Source organism: Hakea prostrata, chromosome 3, assembly GCF_041222555.1.
Source record: "Hakea prostrata isolate BN-2017 chromosome 3, UWA_Hpros_2, whole genome shotgun sequence".
NCBI lineage: Eukaryota > Viridiplantae > Streptophyta > Magnoliopsida > Proteales > Proteaceae > Hakea > Hakea prostrata.
Genome location: NC_142602.1, coordinates 71,283,403 through 71,302,998, shown reverse-complemented (window position 1 = coordinate 71,302,998; position 19,596 = coordinate 71,283,403). Strand labels below are relative to the sequence as shown.

At 37.0% G+C, this 19,596-nt stretch overlaps 1 protein-coding gene across 4 annotated transcripts in view; it reads right to left on the bottom strand.

Annotated features, from left to right (window-relative positions):
• Positions 1-5,152, bottom strand: part of LOC149022956 (E3 ubiquitin-protein ligase PRT1-like) — a 101,766-nt gene extending 96,614 nt beyond the window's left edge. Inside the window, exon 1 of one of the 4 annotated variants that reach the window (XM_089150847.1) lies at positions 4,986-5,152. In XM_089150847.1, the coding sequence (XP_089006973.1) occupies positions 4,986-5,113 (128 nt within the window). In that variant the 5' untranslated portion in view covers positions 5,114-5,152. The remainder of the gene's footprint in view (positions 1-4,985) is intronic. The other 3 variants (XM_089150848.1, XM_089150846.1, XM_089150845.1) reach the window with 3 other exon arrangements.
• Between the last annotated feature and the right edge of the window lie 14,444 nt (positions 5,153-19,596).

Here is a 19,596-nt window from a genome sequence, read left to right as displayed (position 1 = left end):
ACTTGAAAAAATAGAAGAAGACACATGAGGTGTAGGTCAAGAGGTGCTGGTGGGGGTGATAAGTGATTGATGTAAGCCCCAAACTGAGAGCTAGTCTTCAGGATCAGTTCAAGTGAACCAGCAGTAAAATTAGGGTCCTTCAAAACCTTGTAGGGCTGCCTTGATTGGTTCTAGGATTTGGGATTAGGGTATACAGGGTTGGGGTGTGGCTTAGAAGCTAGGCTTTAGTGAGTTACTAACCTGAATCTTGATATCCGTTTAAATTCAAAACTAAATTCCAAGTCTAGGGCTTAAGAAGATCAGTGTTTACTTATTTTAGGGTCTGAGGTTGGCTTAGGGTTATGGTTAAGAGTCAAAGGGAAAGAAGGGGTAGAGGATTATGAATCTAACAGGATATTGGGTCCAGGTGAAAGTTTAGACAGATGTACATGAAATCAAGCTAGGGTATCTGCGCGAGATATCCCGGTTTCCCGCCGGGGGGGGGGGGGGGGGGGGGGGGGGGGGGGGGGGGGGGGGGGGCCGGGCGGGGCCCCCCCCCCCCCCCCCCCCCCCCCCCCCCCCCCCCCCCCCCCCCCCCCCCCCCCCCCCCCCCCCCCCCCCCCCCCGCCCCCCCCCCCTTTTTTTGCGGTTTTTTTGGGTGTTTTTTGGCTTTGCAACTACTCTTAACACATCTACAACAAGGAAGATCAATCATTCTCTACTTGTTTTATGAATTTATGATTTAATGACTTATATAGAACTTCTAATGGTTGTATAATTATTTTATTCTTGAAAATTGAGATTATGATACTCATATGGATGGAATTTTGATAACATTGAAGTTAGTTGATGCATTTAGTATACTTGCTTTTCATTTATATGCTTTAAAGGTTCTATATTACATATTGTATAACATTGCATTCCCTGGAAGCCTACTACAGTTAGGGTCACACTATGGTTGTTACTGACAAATCCGAGGGGACCAGGGTTCAAAGGCCTTGAATCCTAAAAAAGAGGGGTGGGAGGACCCGAGAGGGAGTGTGAGATCTGAATCCTAAAAGGGGTGGGAATTGGATGGGTGATTTGTGAGAGCTAAGGTTAAGGTCAATGGTGAGGGAAGAGGGGAGAAGGGGTGGATTGGATGGGTGATTTGTGAGATCTAAGGTTTAAGGTTTGGATGAGGGAAGGGGGAGAAGGGTAAGGCTGCGGCAGCTAGGGGCGAGGAGAATGAAAGCTGAAATGGATTAGGGGATTCGGATTTAGGAGGATTAGCAAAGGGTACACAGATTGACCCCCTAGCCGAAACCCAAAGTAAGGCCCCCCAAGCAAGCTGGCTGAACCCGAGCATAGGGGTATTTTGGGCATTTTAGGCCCTATTTCATTGCTGGAATCTAATTCCAGAATTCTAGTAAAGTACCAGTCCATTTTATATTTTTTATTTGAGTTGTGATTGAGTTGGTTTCCATTAGTTAAGTTGTAGATAAGATAAGACTCTTTTACAAGAAGGGTTTCTATTTTTTAGGAGTTTGCTTTTAATTAGAAGTTGTCTTTATTAGTGGTGGTGGCTTACTTAGGTAAGGAGTCTTTCTTTAAAGAGAACTATTATAGATAAGATAGTCTTTTATTTCAAAAAGAATTCATTTATTTAAGTGGTTGTTAATTACTTGCAAAAGATATCCTGACTTATAAAGGAAACCCTAGTTAAGTTGGTCTCTTAAGTCTAGTTGAGTCAAGATAGAGTCTCCCAGTTTGAGTTAAGTTCTTTCTTTTTTATGTAAGGCTCTGAATAAGCCAACCTATGATTGTAAACTTTGGTCTGCATTGAATTAAGATTGAATTTTGCTTGTGGGAAAACAAGTCAGGGTTCTCTTTTGGAGGGCCTCAGCAGATTTTTAGCTCTTTTGATTCAACTACAACAGTATTTCTTCAAGTTCCAGCAACCAGTCATCTTCAACAGCAGCTTCCAACTAAGTATATACACAGACCCAGCCCCTTCCCCTGCATCCTACCTCCATCGGACACCTTCCCCATGCCTTTCCCCCCATCGCATACCCTAGGAATTCCCGTCCCCTCCGTTGCATCCCTCTCCCTCCCCTTCTCCAGTAAGTACAGCAGCACCCTAGCCCTTCCACACCTCCCCTAGACCCCTCTCAAGTCACCCTGCCCTTCCCCTGTTCTGCGCTAGAACTCCCACCTCCTTCCCCCGCTGCCACAGCTTGGCCGCAAGCATCCCTGGCCCCTACGACCTTCCCAATCCCCCCCACCCCCTACAACCCTTCTATCTCCCAACCCCTTGTGATAGCCCCTACCCCCTTCCCTCTCTCGGACTCTCTTTCCCTCCCCTCTCTAACTTGTGGAAACAGTAGAACAGAAAAAAGAAGAAAGAACAGAAAAGAAAAGAAAGAGAAAAAGAAAAGAAGAAAAAAAGAAAAAAAGAAAGAAGAGAAGTTGCCCAAGGTCTTCAATTCCTTGAGTTGCTTTCCCTCCAAAGTTTTCCTAATTTTTCCCTTCAACCCATAAAAATGATTAAAATCCCTTACTCAACCCAACTGTGTTTCTTTTTTTTCCTTTCAATTTCCATCTACCCATAGGATCCCATAAGATTATCAAAATTATTTGCTGAATGATTCTGTGCGAAATCCTAAATTCTAGGGAATCTTCCCTAGAAACCCTAACCCTAGAATTGGATTCACATCAATTAGGGTTTGGGAATGGGGAGGGGTTACCTCAGGTTAGGGGGAAAGGGAAAAATGAGAAGCAACAGGATGAAAGAGAAGAAGGGTAGGGGCATGGGTGGGAGATTTTAGTACTTACTTGTAGGGGGAAGAGGTTGAAAAAATTCAGTGACCAGAAAATCACAAACAGCCACAGCCTTCCTCCTTGAAAACCCGGCGACTCCAACACCTCTCCTTCAAACTCTTTTTATTCAATCAATCATAAACTGTCCTCTTTACAAGCTAAGGGTTATATTTATAGCCTTACATGAAGGACACATACTAGGACTCTACATTAGAAATAGTCAAACTAGGACTCAACATAAGAAATCAATTCAAACTCAGCACTTCTGCTGACTTATAACTCCCGTTCTATTAAGGACTCTCTCTCAACTCAATCTAGGATGAAGCAAGTTATATAACATGAGTAGGACTACGTTCCCAGTAAAACTTGGCCTACAACTAAAAGAATTCCCTTTCTCAGTAGGACTCCTAACAAGACTAGGACTCTTTTATAACTTATCCAAAACAAAAGTAGAGTTGGACTCCTACTAGCACACTGAATCCAAGTAACCCCAATTAAACTTAACTAGAACAAACCAAAATTACCAAAATGCCCTTGCAAAATTTCCTCTAGAGCCATAGGTGCTTGCTGCCACCCTAGGCCCTGTTTCAGCCCCTGAAGTGGCCCTGGGTCTTGTTCACATCAGTGATGAGTCAACCGAATTAGGCGGAAGGAAGGTGATCTTTCAATGGGGACCAGGCCAGGATGTTGCTATGGGTGTCCACATATTGTGTAACAAGGAAGAGGAATGGCATTGGAGAAGAAGAGGACAGTGGTGGCAGTGACATAATTGTAGGTCCATGTGTAATGGTGTTAAAAAAAGGAGTAGGTCCATGTTTTGGTGACAAGGCAGCGAGCTGTACTCTTAAGTGGTTCTGGTGCAGTTGGTACATCCAGTGAATCTGAATGGAGGTAAGCCCAGCATTTCTGAAAATTGTGTTCATGCCTCTACACAGTAGAAATTACAGGAATCCCTTTTATCTTTATGTGACCTTCAAGTACCTTCTCACAAGTCCCCTGAACTGTAACTATGATTATATGGCAGCTCTTCCTCCTACTGTTTGACCTGCTTTTTCACAAATGAAGCACACCAAAATCAACTCACCATGTTTGAGAGAAAGTTGCTACTGCAATTCTCATATATTTTAACATCTCTCATCTTCAAGCTGCTGACAGATTCAACAAGTCTATACCTTGAGCTAATTTCCTTGATTGGAAATCAAACTTCGGCTCATGTTTTTGCCAATACCCTCCAGTTTGGAAGTGAATGATTTGGATACTGATCAAGCTACTAGCATCAATTGTGAAGTAGGCATGTACTATAGCAGGCCCACAACACAACCAGCAGCAATCGAACTCATGTGGAAGATATATCTTTATTTGCTTCACATTTTCCTTCAATATTCTTTATTCGTTCCATGTTCAGGCCACCCCTTTTTTTGTGGACAACTGTAACTTTCCTTGTAATATTGACAACTGGATAGCATGTATAATGGAAAACACCTTACTCCTTCCACATACAGAACCATTTTCAGACTACAACTATGATCCATTATGGCAGAAGGAGAGAGGGGTTCAGATTCACTACTACAGGAAGCCTGGATTTTTTTTTTAACTGATTTACTTTAAAAAAAATATCATTTTGAAGGGTTATTTATCTAATCTAAATCCTGAATATATAGATTCATTACTAGACTGATTATTATTTGAGAAGGAAAATTTTTTAGGCGATCTTTCTATTCTCCCTTCAAATCATTTGCTTGCATTTGATTCGTTCATGAAGATCTTTGAAAATTTACAGCTAGCTTCCTGAATAAGGGATTGTCACTAAATTCGGAGCATGGGTGGTAACAACACAAGCCCGTCAAAAGAGTACCAAATTTTGTACAGCATCAACTAAGTAGCAAAACGCCTACCAATTCTTTTCCTGGAACACCAGATGCGTACCAGGAAAAATAAGACTTTAAAGTAATGGTGAACACGAATATCTTATCCAGGCTGAAAACCAAACAGACAACAAAATCAAAAGAATCTAAAATCCAAATAATCAAACAATAGCAAACAAAGAAAAGAAAAGAAAAAAATTCAATTTTGTGGGCAACTTCTTTCTGAGTGAGAAGAATTAAGAACAACATGAAACGCAAATATGCCTATGCACGATTCCAAAAGAGAAGTCGAGAAAGAGAAACGAAAATGGGAATGGAGGAGGTGAGGAAGAAAGGACTCACAGGCAGACGCAACAAACAAAGGATTGATTGAATTCCTCAGAGTTATTTTCTGAATCTGGGGTTTCAATATCCATTGAGGTCGTAGTAGAAGCTAGAGATGATTCGCTCTCGTCCGTATTTCCATCCATGGAGAAGCTAGAACGAGTGAAATGGAACAGGCAACGAGTTGGTAAATATAAACGATTCCCTTGTCCACCAATTGCCGAGTTACTCAGACAGATAAAACTGTTTTTACGGTAGAAACTCTGACGGGTAAACAAGTGGACAGCTGAAGTGGGTCGGTTAGCCACTGACGACAGATTGGGTATTTTGCGTAATTTACCTGTTCGTACTGTAGTCTTGTTGATGTTATTAAACTTATCATGTTGTTGGGTCCAGCTTTCCCATCGGATCGTCCACCCACAAGGGCTGGGGTGTAAACGAACAACATTCGGATCGGATGCCAATGGAGGAGTAGTAGGATGGTTAGGAACCTGCTTCTCAGTGGAGAGGTCATGGATTCAACTCCTACCGGTGGCATATGTAATATCCCTATCCCCATATATAAAAAGCGCCTTTGTACCCAAAAAAACATTCTGATCGGATAGTGGTATATCCATATCCGCATCCTAATATATTCGGACGGTCGGATAATATCCTATCGGTTTTCGAACGGATTCTGTCAGATTCGGATGATAATCGGATAATTATTTTCTTAAGTAGACTTTTCTAAATAGACGTGAATATAGATTGAATACAAGTTTATGACGACCTGTTTTCATCTTTACCTTTTTATTTGTGAGGGGCTAGGTTTGAAATTTAAGAATTTAACAACTTTGGTAGCTATTTTAGTAGAAAATCTAGAAAAATAGTCACGTATCATAGGTAAAATTTATAAAAACAAGAATAATAAATCTAAATAAGTAACTTAATCGGATAATTTTATCGGAGGGGTAATATTCAGTAAGAAAGGGGTATACCATATCCGCATCCTATTAATAATCGGACGGATTCGGATACCCCTAAATGGATGCAGATGCGGATGCGAATTCGAAAGCGGATCTCAGTTATCCATTTACACCCCTACACAAGGGTTCAGCATTGGCTCACTGATCGGTATTATCTTGACCATAAAAAAAACTTAGTGAATTCATATCAAGAAGTGAATTCGGGATCCCTCCCGAAATATATAGTAGAAGGTCAAACCAAAAAAGGGCAAATTACACATGGACCTTTGGATTTACAATCGCTTTCTACCCGTAAGAAAAAATCAAATACAGATACTCCTTGCTATTAGGTATTAAAGTTAAATGATAAAATCATCACTAAACAGATATATAAAATACTCAGTTTACCCTTTGTTATATAAATATATTTTACAATACCATATACCTTAGTCCCTTTATTATATTTTCTATCTTCTCTTTAAGGTCTCCTTCCTCAACTCCGGCACCCCCAGCTAAGGGTGTCAATCGGTACGGTTTCGGTAATTCAGTATGGTACCAACTTTGAATACCGAAAAACAAAACCGTACCTGAACCAATTTAAAAGGTATAGTACGGTTTCGGTATTTAGAAAAACGGTTCGGTACAGTTTTGGTACTAAATAGGTACGGGAAAACGGTTTATACACGGTATCAAGTGTGGTACAATTTTGGTACGAATGAACTTATGCCACTTTTTTTTTTTTTTTCTAGAATAAGATTCATTTGGACCAACTTGCTGCGCACCACGACTACATCCTCAAGGCGCTTTTTATATATAACTTATGCCATTGTTGTTATTAGTTCATTAAGATCCTGATGAAATTGTGATCAACCAACCAATATAATTTAAAATTAACAAAGATAAAGCAAGTAAATCTAATTAATAAAGACAAAACAAATAAATCTAAAAAGATGAGTGAATGATAAAATGAAAAACTGAAATAGGGAATTAGGGATAGGGTAAAGGTAAAGTGTTTTAATTGTAAAATTATAATTTATATCCCTTAATTTGGTACGGTACCAATTCAGTACATACCGACGTTATGAGTACCTAAAACCGGAACCGTACCGAAGAAATTCGGTTTCGGTACCGAATTTTGAATGGTGCGGTTTTAAATGGCGCGGTTCGGTAAGGTTTAACGATTTCAGTACGCAATTGACACCCTTACCCCCAACCCCTCCCTTCCTCTCCGGCTATCGGCTCTCTGATTCTTCCCCACTCTCCCCCATCCACCTTCGCTACCTAGTCCACCTCTGATAGCATCAAGAATTGGCCAATTCTCGATCCAAATTCTTGATTCTACAAAAGTGAAGAAGAGAGAAATGAGAGGAAATAATAATGAAAGACAAAGGAAGAACAGTGGCATAAAGAGAAGAGATTAGAGAGAGAGAGGGGAATGGAGAGGTGTCTCATTAATCTACAGTGGTGGAAACATTATCGATGGTGGCAACAGTAGTGGGGGTTTTTGTCAATTCAGCAAGCGTGAATGTATTTCACAGTGGAAACATTTGTTAGTCAGGAAAGGTTTTGAAGGCAGGACTCGCGACCGAAAACACATTTTTGGCTTGGGCACCGAAAACTATGGCCATGGTAGCATAATGCGAGGCACCGGCGTTCATGGCAAATTGGGTAGTGAAGCGAGTGCAGCCAATGTAACAGGTAATGAATCAATGATGGTGAAGAGGGTTATGGTAGTTCGCATCTAAAAGAAGTGAAGAAGGTTGGTAATGAACTATAAAAAGGGGATATTTTGTTGAAGCCCTCAATCCATATGATCGGGTGATTGCGATTTCACCAAACAATGTGGCATGTCGAAGTAATAGGGCAGCTGCATTGACTACACTTGGAAAGTTGACTAAGACTATGAGAGAATGTGAGGAGACTGTAAGGCTGGATCCAGCTTATGGTAAGGCATTGATGAGTCTGAAAATTGTCCAACCGCCAAAAGCCAAACAAGAATTAGATGCAGGCTGACTTGTCGATCGGGAAGCCGCCTCCAATGGTTAAATCAATAAGAGCACCACTGAAGAGCTGTGAGTAGTTGCAAAGCTTAATTGAAAGATATAATCAAGGGAAAATGATTCAATGACCTCATTTTCGTATTAATCTTCAACTTATATACAGTTTACCTGTAATCCCCGACTGTCGAATTAATTACTGAGTCTTATTTGTGACTGCTTGATCATAGGGTTTAGTTCCCAAATTTGAGTGATTGCAGAAAGGAACGATTTTCTATCTCGAATACGGCGGGATCACAATTCCTACCATAACTGTTGAGTTCCTTAGTAGTCAAGGAACTTTCGAGTTAACTCTTCATTTCATTCCAATTGGGATAGACCAACCGACCACGGTTCAACTTGATTGGCTTGCTATCATTTTTTTACTTATCACGAGCTCCCCAGACCATGCAGTCGGATATCAAGTCAATCGTGTGGTATGTCTTTCTCAAACATCAAATGATCGTTGGGAAGAAAGCAAACAATCTTTCTTCTCCCAAGGGCCTACTAGATGTTAGACCTTCTCAATGCCACTGTCATTGGTCAATAATTTCTACAGTAATATCTTTCTTGTTATAAATAATATTTATTTATAGATGTCCATTACCCCCAAAGAGATTGTACTTCCAATTGAAGATTTCAACTACCTCAGGATGCAATATTGGTGAAGATTACAGCCATCTCATTACACAATATTGGCAGTCAATATTTCCATTCTATGCACCTTCTATCTTAGGTGGCAATCTATCATTCCATATCAAGATTATCTTATTGTATATGAGAATCATATATTGTATTTTTTTGTAGACTTTGATATTACCATATCAGAGAATATGCCAGTTCCATTATAAATATGTAATGACTAACTCAATAAAAGAGCTAAACTGATCTTGTCTTTCTTCTTGTATTCTATATTTTTTCTTTATTTTATAACACGTTATCAACACGATTCCGCTCGAAGTAATTGTGAATGATTCCACTCAAAGTATTGTGTTTTGAGAAAAAAGACGAGAAGCTATATATCATTATGCTTTCTATTCCAAAGTGAAAATATGATTGACCTCCTCACGCGTTTTTGTAAACAATGGAGTTTACCTTGTCCATCTTATAATGTAAGTGCATCGTGATAAAAATGTATGTATTTTATTGAATATAAGAATCAATTAAAATATTAGGTTGCCTTAACAATTGAGGTTTGTCATTAATCAATAATGATTTTATTTATTGTATATAGTAGTTGTTAGGCTTGCACCACAAATATTGTTAAATGCACCTGAAGTTGCAAGATTTTAAACTGTAAATGAGTATAGTTCTGCAGATGCACATGAAGTTGCAAGATTTGAAAATATAAATGAGTACAGTTCTGCGCACATGAAGTTGCAAGATTTGAAATTATAAATGATACAGTTCTGCAGATGCACATGAAGTTGCAAGATTTGAAATTGTAAATAAATACATTTTTGTAGTTTTTAAAATTAATTATCTATTGAAATTCTGTAGAGAAAATATTATTGATGAAGACTTGCCATCAAATTTTCAAGCTTCCAATCTGTTGTTAAATAGCAATATTGTAAAAGGAGTTTAAAGAAATATCCTGAATGATATCATGCCTATTTGTGGCTGAGTAAAATAATGGACTATTAATGAAAAGTCATGAAGCTTGTCTTATTAGTTCTACTCCATTCCCTGAAGTGAATGCAGCAATTCATGATATGCCTGAAAGAAGACAAAATTATAATTATGGTCATGACTGTGGAAGACAATGAAGCAAAAGACGGAATAATTACTGTCATTATTATGAAAATAAATAAGAGAATAATAAGGATTCTCAATATAACAATTCAAGAAGTGAAGATAATATTTGTTACCGATGTTGTATGAAAGCCATTAGACATGTATCTGTCGTACTCCACAATATTTAATTAAGCTTTGTCAAGCCTTAATTAAAGAAATAAAAATAATGTGGAGATAAATTGGATTTTTCAAAATCATGATATTTGAGCAATTTTTGCCTATAAAATGGATGATTTTGATGGCCTCACAGATTCTACACATTTAGATGCTGCAAACTTCTTTGAAGATAATAGTTGAAGATTTGGTTATGTTAGTCGAGTTCAAATAAAATAAAATTAATATTATATTAGTTTGTAATTCTTTTCTCTTCAAATCTCATCTCATATGTTACTTTATCTTAAATTTAATATTTTTCCATTCTAATTTTTTTATTGACTTTCTATATATCTTTTAATATATTTTAATATATTTTGTTTCATTTTGATGAAGAATGTGAATATTATTTTATATGTTATGATGCATATTATACTAAGAGAATATATATATATATATATATATATATATATATATATACATACATATTTCTCTTATTTGATGATGCGGAAGCCAATGTTCATATAATAATCGATAGTACAACATTGATTGGAAGCTTTGGAAGAGCTAATCTATTATTATCTAGGAGATAAAAATTGGCTATAAATAATTCATTATTTTGTAATAAGTCTCAAAGAAACTTATTAAGTTTCGAAGCTCTTTGTCAAAATAATTATCAGATTGAGACTACAAATAATGGTAAAACTGAATATTTATACAAAAGTGTTAGATATTTTCTCCCAATTTGTACTATATGAATATTCGCATGGTTGAAACATATACTTGGGTAATCAAGTGAACATTGATTCCGATAGTTTATTATTTGGCATGATCGGTTGGACCATCCCGGACCAAATATGATGCGAAAAATTATTGAAAATTCAATTGTCATCCATTGAAGAACCAAAAGATTATTCAATTAAGTGAATTTTCTTGTTCTTAATGAAAACATATTATTAAATATTCACCAGTTAAAGTTGAGATTAAACATTCTACGTTTTTAAAATGTATACATGGTGAAATATATGAGCTCATTCACCCATCATGTGGACCATTCAGATAATATATAAATTTAATAGATGCATGTATAAAATGGTCACATGTATTTTCATTATGAACTCGTAATTTGATATTTGCGAGATTGTTTGCTCAAATAATTAGATTGAGAGCACAATTTATGGATTATAAAATAAAGACAATTTGTCTTGATAATGCTGGTGAATTTACATTTTAGGCTTTATGATTATTGTATAACAACTAAAATCACAATTGAATAGCCTGTTGCTCATGTTTATATCCAAAATGGTTTGGTAAAGTTATTTATTAAATGTCTCCAATTAATAGCTAAACCATTATTTATGAGAACAAAGCATCATTTGTATGCATCAGGCAAAAATGTTGTCATAAATTCTCATTATTACAATTGGCTTATAATCAGAAGCAAAATATTTCTCATCTTAAATTTTTTTGGATGTGCGGCTTATGTTCCAATTGCTCCACCACAGCGCACAAATATGAGTTTCCAAATAAAGTTGGGAATATATGTTGGATATGAATCTCCTTATATAATTCAATATCTTGCCAATGATATGAGATTTATTTAAAGTAATACTCGTTGAATATTATTTTGATGAATTAGTTTTTCCAACATGAGGGGTAGAGAATAAACAGTTGGAAAAAGATATTGATTATAATGCATTATCATTATCTCATTTTAGATCTTCGTACTGAGCAATGTGAACTTGAAGTTCAAAGGATAATGCAATAAATATTATGAATCAACTGTCAGATTTACTGACCTGCTAAGAGTTATTAAATTTCATATTCCAGCTACAAATGCTCCAATTAGGATTTATGTCCCAGCAGGACAATCTATTAGTGTAATGAAATTAAACCACGTTCAAAACGTGAAAAATCAATCGATTTCAAGGATAAAATCATAGAAAAAAGAAATGAGCAAATGATCAAGATGGTCATAAAATGGAGACAATTGATTATGAAAATTCTGAAGACATAATTTTCTATGAAACCCTAGAAGAAGTTCATGTACCTGAAAATAATGAAGATATCTCAATTAGTTATGTCATTGCAAAAAAAAAATAGAACCGAAAATATAAAGTTGTTGACAACATTTTTGCATATTATATTATTGTAAAGACAAGGATCTTGAACACAAATTTATTGATAAATGTAGATAAAGAAATGATTGGCCAAAACGTAAAGACGCAATTCAAGCAATATTGAATTTGCTTGAAAAATTAAAGTTTTTGGACCTATAGTCCAACATCTAATGTATAAAGCCAGTGGGGGTACAAATGAGTTTTCGTGCGAAAAATGAAATGAGAAAAAGAATGAAATTGTGATATATAAATCATGAATTATGACACAAGAATTTTTCACAGAGGTCTGGCATTGATTACATGGAAACATGTTCTCTTATGGTGAATTTAATCACCTCCAAATATCTTATTAATCTGACAGTATATGAAAATTTTGACATGCGTCTACTGGATATTATTATAACCTATTTATATGGCTCACTTGAGTGTGAAATATATATGAAATCCTTGAAGGATTCAAAATGCCTGAAGCACATAAAAATTCCTAGGAAGTTTGTTCAATGAGGCTTTAAAGATGATAATGGCATATATGGTATAATCTCTTTAGTGGATATTTACTAAATGAAGAGTATAAAAATGATCCAATTTATTATTGTGTCTTTATTAAATGATATGGATCTAACTTTGTTATAATAAGTGTATATGTTGATATCATCAGAACTCCTGAAGAGTTTCCAAAAGCAGTAGATTATTTGAAGAAAGTTGAAATGAAAATCTTAAAAAGACAATGTTTTGTCTTGACTTGTAAATTGAGCATTTAATGAATGAAATATTCGTTCATCATTCAACTTATACAGAGAATATTTTAAAGGGATTTTATCTAGATAAAATACATCCATTGAATACCCCAATGGTTGTGAGATCGATCAATATAAAGAAAGATTCATTTCAACTCCAAGAAAACAATTGAGAATATTTTGGTCCTGAAGTACCATATCTTAGTGCAATTGGGGCATTAATGTATCTTGCTAATAGTATAAGACCGGATATAGCATTTTCTGTAAATTTATTAACAATATTTAGTTCTTCTCCAATACAAAGACACTGAAATGTTATTAAGCATATACTTCAGTACCTTTGATGAAATATTGGACAATATGTTATTTTATGAATGTAGATATCAACTTACTTGTTATGCAGATGCAGGATATTTATCTGATTTACATAAAACTAGAATATCGGATCTACATAAAACTAGATCTCAAACATGCTATTTATTCACAAATGAATGTTAGCTATTTTATGGTATTTAAAAACTATAGCTGTCACTTCTTCAAATTATGCAGAAATAGTGATTCATGAAGTAAGTCGACAATATATTTGGTTAAGATCAATGATACAGCACATTCAGGAAGCATGCAATCTTCTACTAGAAGGAATTTTAACAATATTATATGAAGATAACGTTGCATGCATAGCTCAATTGAAGGAATGATACATCAAAGGAGATAAAATGAAACATATTTCACCAAAATTCTTCTTCATTCATGGTCTTCAACGAAATGGTGAAATCGATATTCAACAAACTCGTTCAAGTGATAATTTGACAGGTTTATTTACTGAGGCGTTGTCTACTTCAAATTTTGAGAAGCTGGTATATGATATTGGAGTGTGCGTCTTCAAAGATACTCAATGATGTTTTCATCAGGGGGAGTAAAATACGTGATGCACTCTTTTTCCCTTCACCATGATTTTGTCCCATTAGGTTTTCTTGGTAAGGTTTTTAATGAGGCAACTACCAATACGTATTATTTAGATATGTATACTCTTTTTCCTTCACTAAGATTTTTTCCCACAGGGTTTTTTCTTAGTAAGGTTTTAACGAGGTACAATCTATTCATGGACATCCAAGAGGGAGTGTTATAAATAATATTTATTTATAGATGTCCATTACCCTCAAAGAGATTGTACTTCCAATTGAAGATTTCAACTACCTCAGGATGCAATATCGGTGAAGATTACAGCCATCTCATTACACAATGTTGGTAGTCAATATTTCCATTCTATGCACCTTCTATCTTGGTGGCAATCTATCATTCCGTATCAAGATTATCTTATTGTATATGAGAATCATATATTGTATATCATTGTAGATTCTGATATTACTATATCAGAGAATATGCCAGTTCCATTATAAATATGTAATGACTAACTCAATAGAAGAGCTGAACTGATCTTGTCTTTCTTCTTTGTATTCTATATTTTCTCTTTATTTTATAACATTTTTGAGTTTCTTCTGCTCAATTTCCTAACCATGTTTGGTCGAAAAAACAAGTTTTTTGTTATTTATATATTGGCCCAAGGGGTCATCTGGTCAACTTTTTTAATCTTTCTTTTTTGCTTTGATGATGATAGGGCCTCTTAGGCCTTAGTTTTCTTGAAATTTAATGTTGTCTTTTGAATCTTGGTCCCTTGGAATTTGGCTTAGTTCCTATGTCGTGTTCGGGTAGACTTCATCTTACATAAAAAAATTTCTAAGTATGGGATCAACTCCGTGTGCAATGAACCTTACCAATTTAATCATCCTCGACCATACTTGCCAAAAAGTTTTCCAATTTTAGAATTGCATGTTTGGGTCGACTTTCAAATTTGATACTTAGTGGTAGTCGAGATACTACCTCTTGAGAAAAATTTATCCGATTAGTGGGTCTTAGTCGGGATATAACCGAGGCCCTTCCTTGAAAAATTTCATCCAATTTTCTAAGTATTTAGTGGGTCTTATTCTTTTGTGAAGCCCAATTTCTTTCTTAGGTCATACTCGGGATGTCTGAAGCCTTTCCGTATTTAATGGGTCTTATTATGTTGGGAAGCCCAATTTATTAGCCCTTACTCCGGATGCTTGAAGCCTTTCCATATTTAGGGGGTCTTATTCTTTTGTAAAGTCCAATTTCTTAGGTCTTACTTGGAATCCAAAGCCTTAAAAATTATAGGGACTTATTCAAAAAATCTGAAGCCCGTTTTAGGTCTTACTTGGGAATCTTGATGCCTTAAAAGTTATATGAACTTATTTGTAAAATCTAAGGCTCTGCAATCTTTTTAATGATAATGCCTGACCAGTTAAAGATAATTCCCAATCGGTGGGTCTTACTTGGAAAATACAAGGCCTTGCAATCCTCTTTAACAATAATTCCTGACTGTAATGCCCCCATTGAAGGGTCTTGGATTCTGAAGTAATCCATTTCATAGATTGATTATATATTCAATTGAAGCCGCATTACTAAATGCTCGACCGAGCATACCATATACCATAAAAGGGGATAAAATCTACTGATAGAACTTCTTTGGGTACGATTGATCAAGATCTCGACCCATTTCTAGATCTACCAATCAGTAAGCTCCCGATCCTCCATCAGTACTTGGTCCTCCCAAACCTTCTCTTTCCTCAAGGTTCTTCTGCTCCTTGTTCATTGCCTTTTCTTCTCCTCGTCGGGCTTCAATGATTTCTGATACCTATGTCACATCCACCCAGCCGATACCCCATTTGTAATACTTGGGAATGTGATCCACAGTCCAAGGATCAAGATTCGTAGGTCCATGCCTCCCACATACACAATGACATAATCATGAACAAAGATAATCAAAGTAAAAAAAATTAATACTAAGTATCATGAATAAGATAAGATTAAATAAATCAGAGTGCGGAAGACAGATAACAGTAAAGTGTGAACATAATCATAAGGCTGAGAGAAGGTATGATAACCACTCTCTCAGAGCAGCGGAAAAGAAGTGTGATTAAGTTAATTACAAGTTCAAGTATCAAAAGATAATCCAAAAACAAGTTAGTTACATGACCAAAGGTTCCATAAATACACCAGAGAAATGGGGCACTAAGCTAGGGTTTCCTCTACTCTAATAATAGTCTCCTCAATGGTACGGATGAAGTAAACCAAGCTTTGCCGCTCCCTCACAACCGTGGGGCTAACCCTGGTGTGGATAGTAATCCTCCTCGGCACCAACACTCGGATCTTCACAGATGCCACTACTCGGAGGGTAGTATGCGGAATCATAGTCCGTCTCGAAGGGGGTGCCATCGTAGTCTTCAGTACCTGTAGGATAATCTAAAAACATTTTTACAAAAGGAATGAGTTTGAAGAACTCAGCAAGGTAGTTATTCCATAATTAGAAATCACACACATACAGAACATATATAATGCAATGTGATATGGAACATATGATGCAGTATGATTCTAACTCTATGAATGCTAGTCTCTAGGGTAGACATGCTTTAAGTCATAGCACCATACTTCTTTGCGTGGTCAGTCACTCCCCCTCAATCATACAAGATATCTTGGGTCTGCCAGGGAAGTTCGATAAAGTCATCTCAAAAACCATGGTAAGGGAATAGGTCACCACTCTCTCACATCACCATTTGGTATAAGTACTGGCGCATGTCACAGTAAAGCCTAGCCCAATGCAAGTCATCTACTCAGTCAGTCAAGTCAGATCCAGATACGTCCATTCCTCGCCCCCGGCGATCCTTTCCGGTATCCTTCACACTAGAGTCAGCGTCCCGGATTTCGGACTCATCAACCCTATTGGTCATCCACAAATAGTAAACGGGAAGCTCTCACGTCCTCTCACGGATTGGTTACCGGTCTTGAGCACCCGTGAGCCCAAGTCTAGCCATTTGCAACCCTACCAATAAATGGCCCCTTTCGGGTATCCGTAGCATGGTTTATGTCCCCTATTGGATTGGTTACCGGCCTAGAGTGCCCATCCAACCATACACTACCACGGGTTGTTCGGTCTCAATGCCCTTCCAATTCGGGTCTGACACGACAAGGATAAACCTAGCCAACCAACTAGACAGTCCTATGTATGTCATCCAATAACCCGGGAAGGTGTCTATAGGCACCATTGGAGAATATCCCATACTATTCCCTCCGATGCCTAAGGACAGAAGTGTCAATAGAACACTCCCCAATCCCAAGTTGTAAGTAAACAATCACATATTTAAGTTCATCATTTTTCATGCATCCAATACTTCTTATCATAAAAGTTAAATCATGATATTGAAATGAATCATCATAGACATAAGTAAACAAGAATAGTAATGTAACATGACAAGAGTATGAAGAGTATGAATAATAATGTAACATGACAAGAGTATGAAGATGTCAATACTACTGTTCTAACACATATATAACAGTCTTATAAAGATTTAAAAGTAATCAAAAGGTTCTATTCATAAACAAGAACATAAATTATAAGTTAGTGATCTATATATTTATGGAGATAACCATCCTTACCTTGGGTTGAATTGATGATGAATTGAGAGTACCAAGAAATAGTCCAAAATAATTGTTAAGGCCCTAAACAAACATCAATAATAAGTTAGAGAAGAAATTAGGAAGATTGGATATTGATTGGATCAAAACTAGCCAAGGTTGCTGTCAGCAACAACTTTGGTCGATGGTATCAACCAAAAGGATCGACCAAAATTTCCTTAGGACAAAATGATGGATTTTGGGTGTTTTCATCTGAAATTGGTTTTCCGGTGTTCGGATCAATCTGAAACTTGGAGGAACACTTAACAACAGTAGTAGGACACTATAAGTCAAGAAATTTACCCAATCAAATGGTCCAAACAAAAAGCACCAAATTGAGCTAACAAGTTCAAGTGACAAACATCATGGCATGAGTTGGGATTGATTGCATTGTCATGGAAATGGCATGTAATAGCTAGGGGAACTAATAGAATTTCGATTGGAATCATATAGAAGTGATAAACATGAACATAGCATGTCCTACAACTCAGTTTGGTGCAAAATGACATAATGTTAATAGAAAAATTGAGGAATACATATGCTAGGCATGAGGTGGAGGCATAGCATCAATGGATGGCTAAGAAAATCATAGGTTAATCATGTGTAGACACTTGGAGTGGTGGTTGCAAGGTTGCAGCACCATTTCCAATGTCTCATCAGCAAGAAAGGAATAGAAAAGAATAGAAAATGGTAGGATAGAGAGTGGAATGGTGATTCATACCTTGGTGTGGAAGATGTAGACAAGAATTAATAATAAACAATGAGTTTTGATGAGGTGCCCTTCACATTAGCCAAGGAGATGCCTTGGGAAGCTCTCCCCACGATTTCAGGTGAGAAAATGATTGCACAAGGGCTCAAGGCTCGAGGTCATAATAAATAGAATATGAATATTCCATAGAATCTTTAACTTGGCAGACTGGGAAACTTTGGTCGATGGTTTTGGTCGATGGCATCGACCAAAAGGATCGACCAAAATGTTTCTCAGCAGAAAAACAGGTTTAGTTCAACAACTTCAAGTAGGGATTTGAAAGGCTATACAAGGTCAATTTGAGTGAGGTTTTCTTCCACAATTAAATCAAGGAGTCAAGTTTCGGGGAATACCTTCGGATTGTGCATAGGAGGTCATTAGATACATCAACTAGATTAATCTTCTCTGATGCGCAGACTTTCCTTAAACACTGATAATGCATTTAAGCAAGGGGTATCATCATCAATGTCCATAGGCTCGGTCTCCGAATCATGATCATCAGTCAGAATGGTCCATAGGTCTCTTCTACCACCGCTTCGGGTCTTCGGACCTGAATACAACAGTGGATCCGGGTTAGGGCCAGGGTTAGAATAGGGTTGGATATTACAACCTATGCTTGCTTCTAGAACTTCTACAAGAGTTCGACATAGGTAGCTGTTTTGTCTTGTAAAAAAACCTCAAGTAACCGATGGTGTGTGATTCCTGTGTACAAAGTTGTCTTCACGACTTGTTCATCCAGGTTCTTGATCTCCATGGATGCATTGTTAAAATGCTTTAAAAAGTCCTAAATTGACACGTTTCTTCCTTGCCTAACGTCTCCTCGGTCTTCTTTGTTTGAATGCCACTCTAGAATCATCCAATGAACTTTCTAGAGAGTTCATTAAAACCAACGACCAATCCCGATAGGAGGCTAGAGAACCACTTCTGTGCTGCTCTAGTAAGGGATGAACCAAATACCCGACAAAGTATCTCAATTCCTGACCATTGCCATTGTTTTCTCATAGTAGCTTATATGTGCCACTCGGTCTCCACTACCTACAAATAATGAGAAAGTTGGGAGTCTATAGTTATAGGTATTTTATACCTAGCGATTGCATCCACGAATGGGGTTTTTATTTTTTATTTTTTATGACTGAGTAAATGTCATCAGTCTTTCTTCCTTCTGTAAGTTTTCTCAATTTATGATTGATATTCACCAATTTCCAACAGATCTCAGTGGCTCTAATGCTTGGTGTTTGGACACTTCCTTTATTAGATTGACATAAAGTTGTGGATGGGGTTCAACTGCTCTCTCAAACCTTGTTAATGTGCTCGTGCGGCATTTACCGATCTAAGTGGCTCTTCATCTTCCTGACAACGAGGAAGTCTCCTCTCGAAAAAAGTCTTCTTCTAGGCGGCTCTCTCCTTCTCGTCTCTCAAGCATGGCATCTTGCTTCTTCTTAACCGTCAGGATTCAGATTCCTCAGAACCCCCAATGTGCCTCGCCCTGCTTCTAAGTAACGCTTGCATGTCACGAATTTGAAGTTGTATCTGGTTCATTTGTTGTTGTGTTCGATTCATCTGTTCTTGTGTTGTCGAGATGAGCATTCCTTCATTGTTTTGGACACCCAACCACCCGCCACCATTA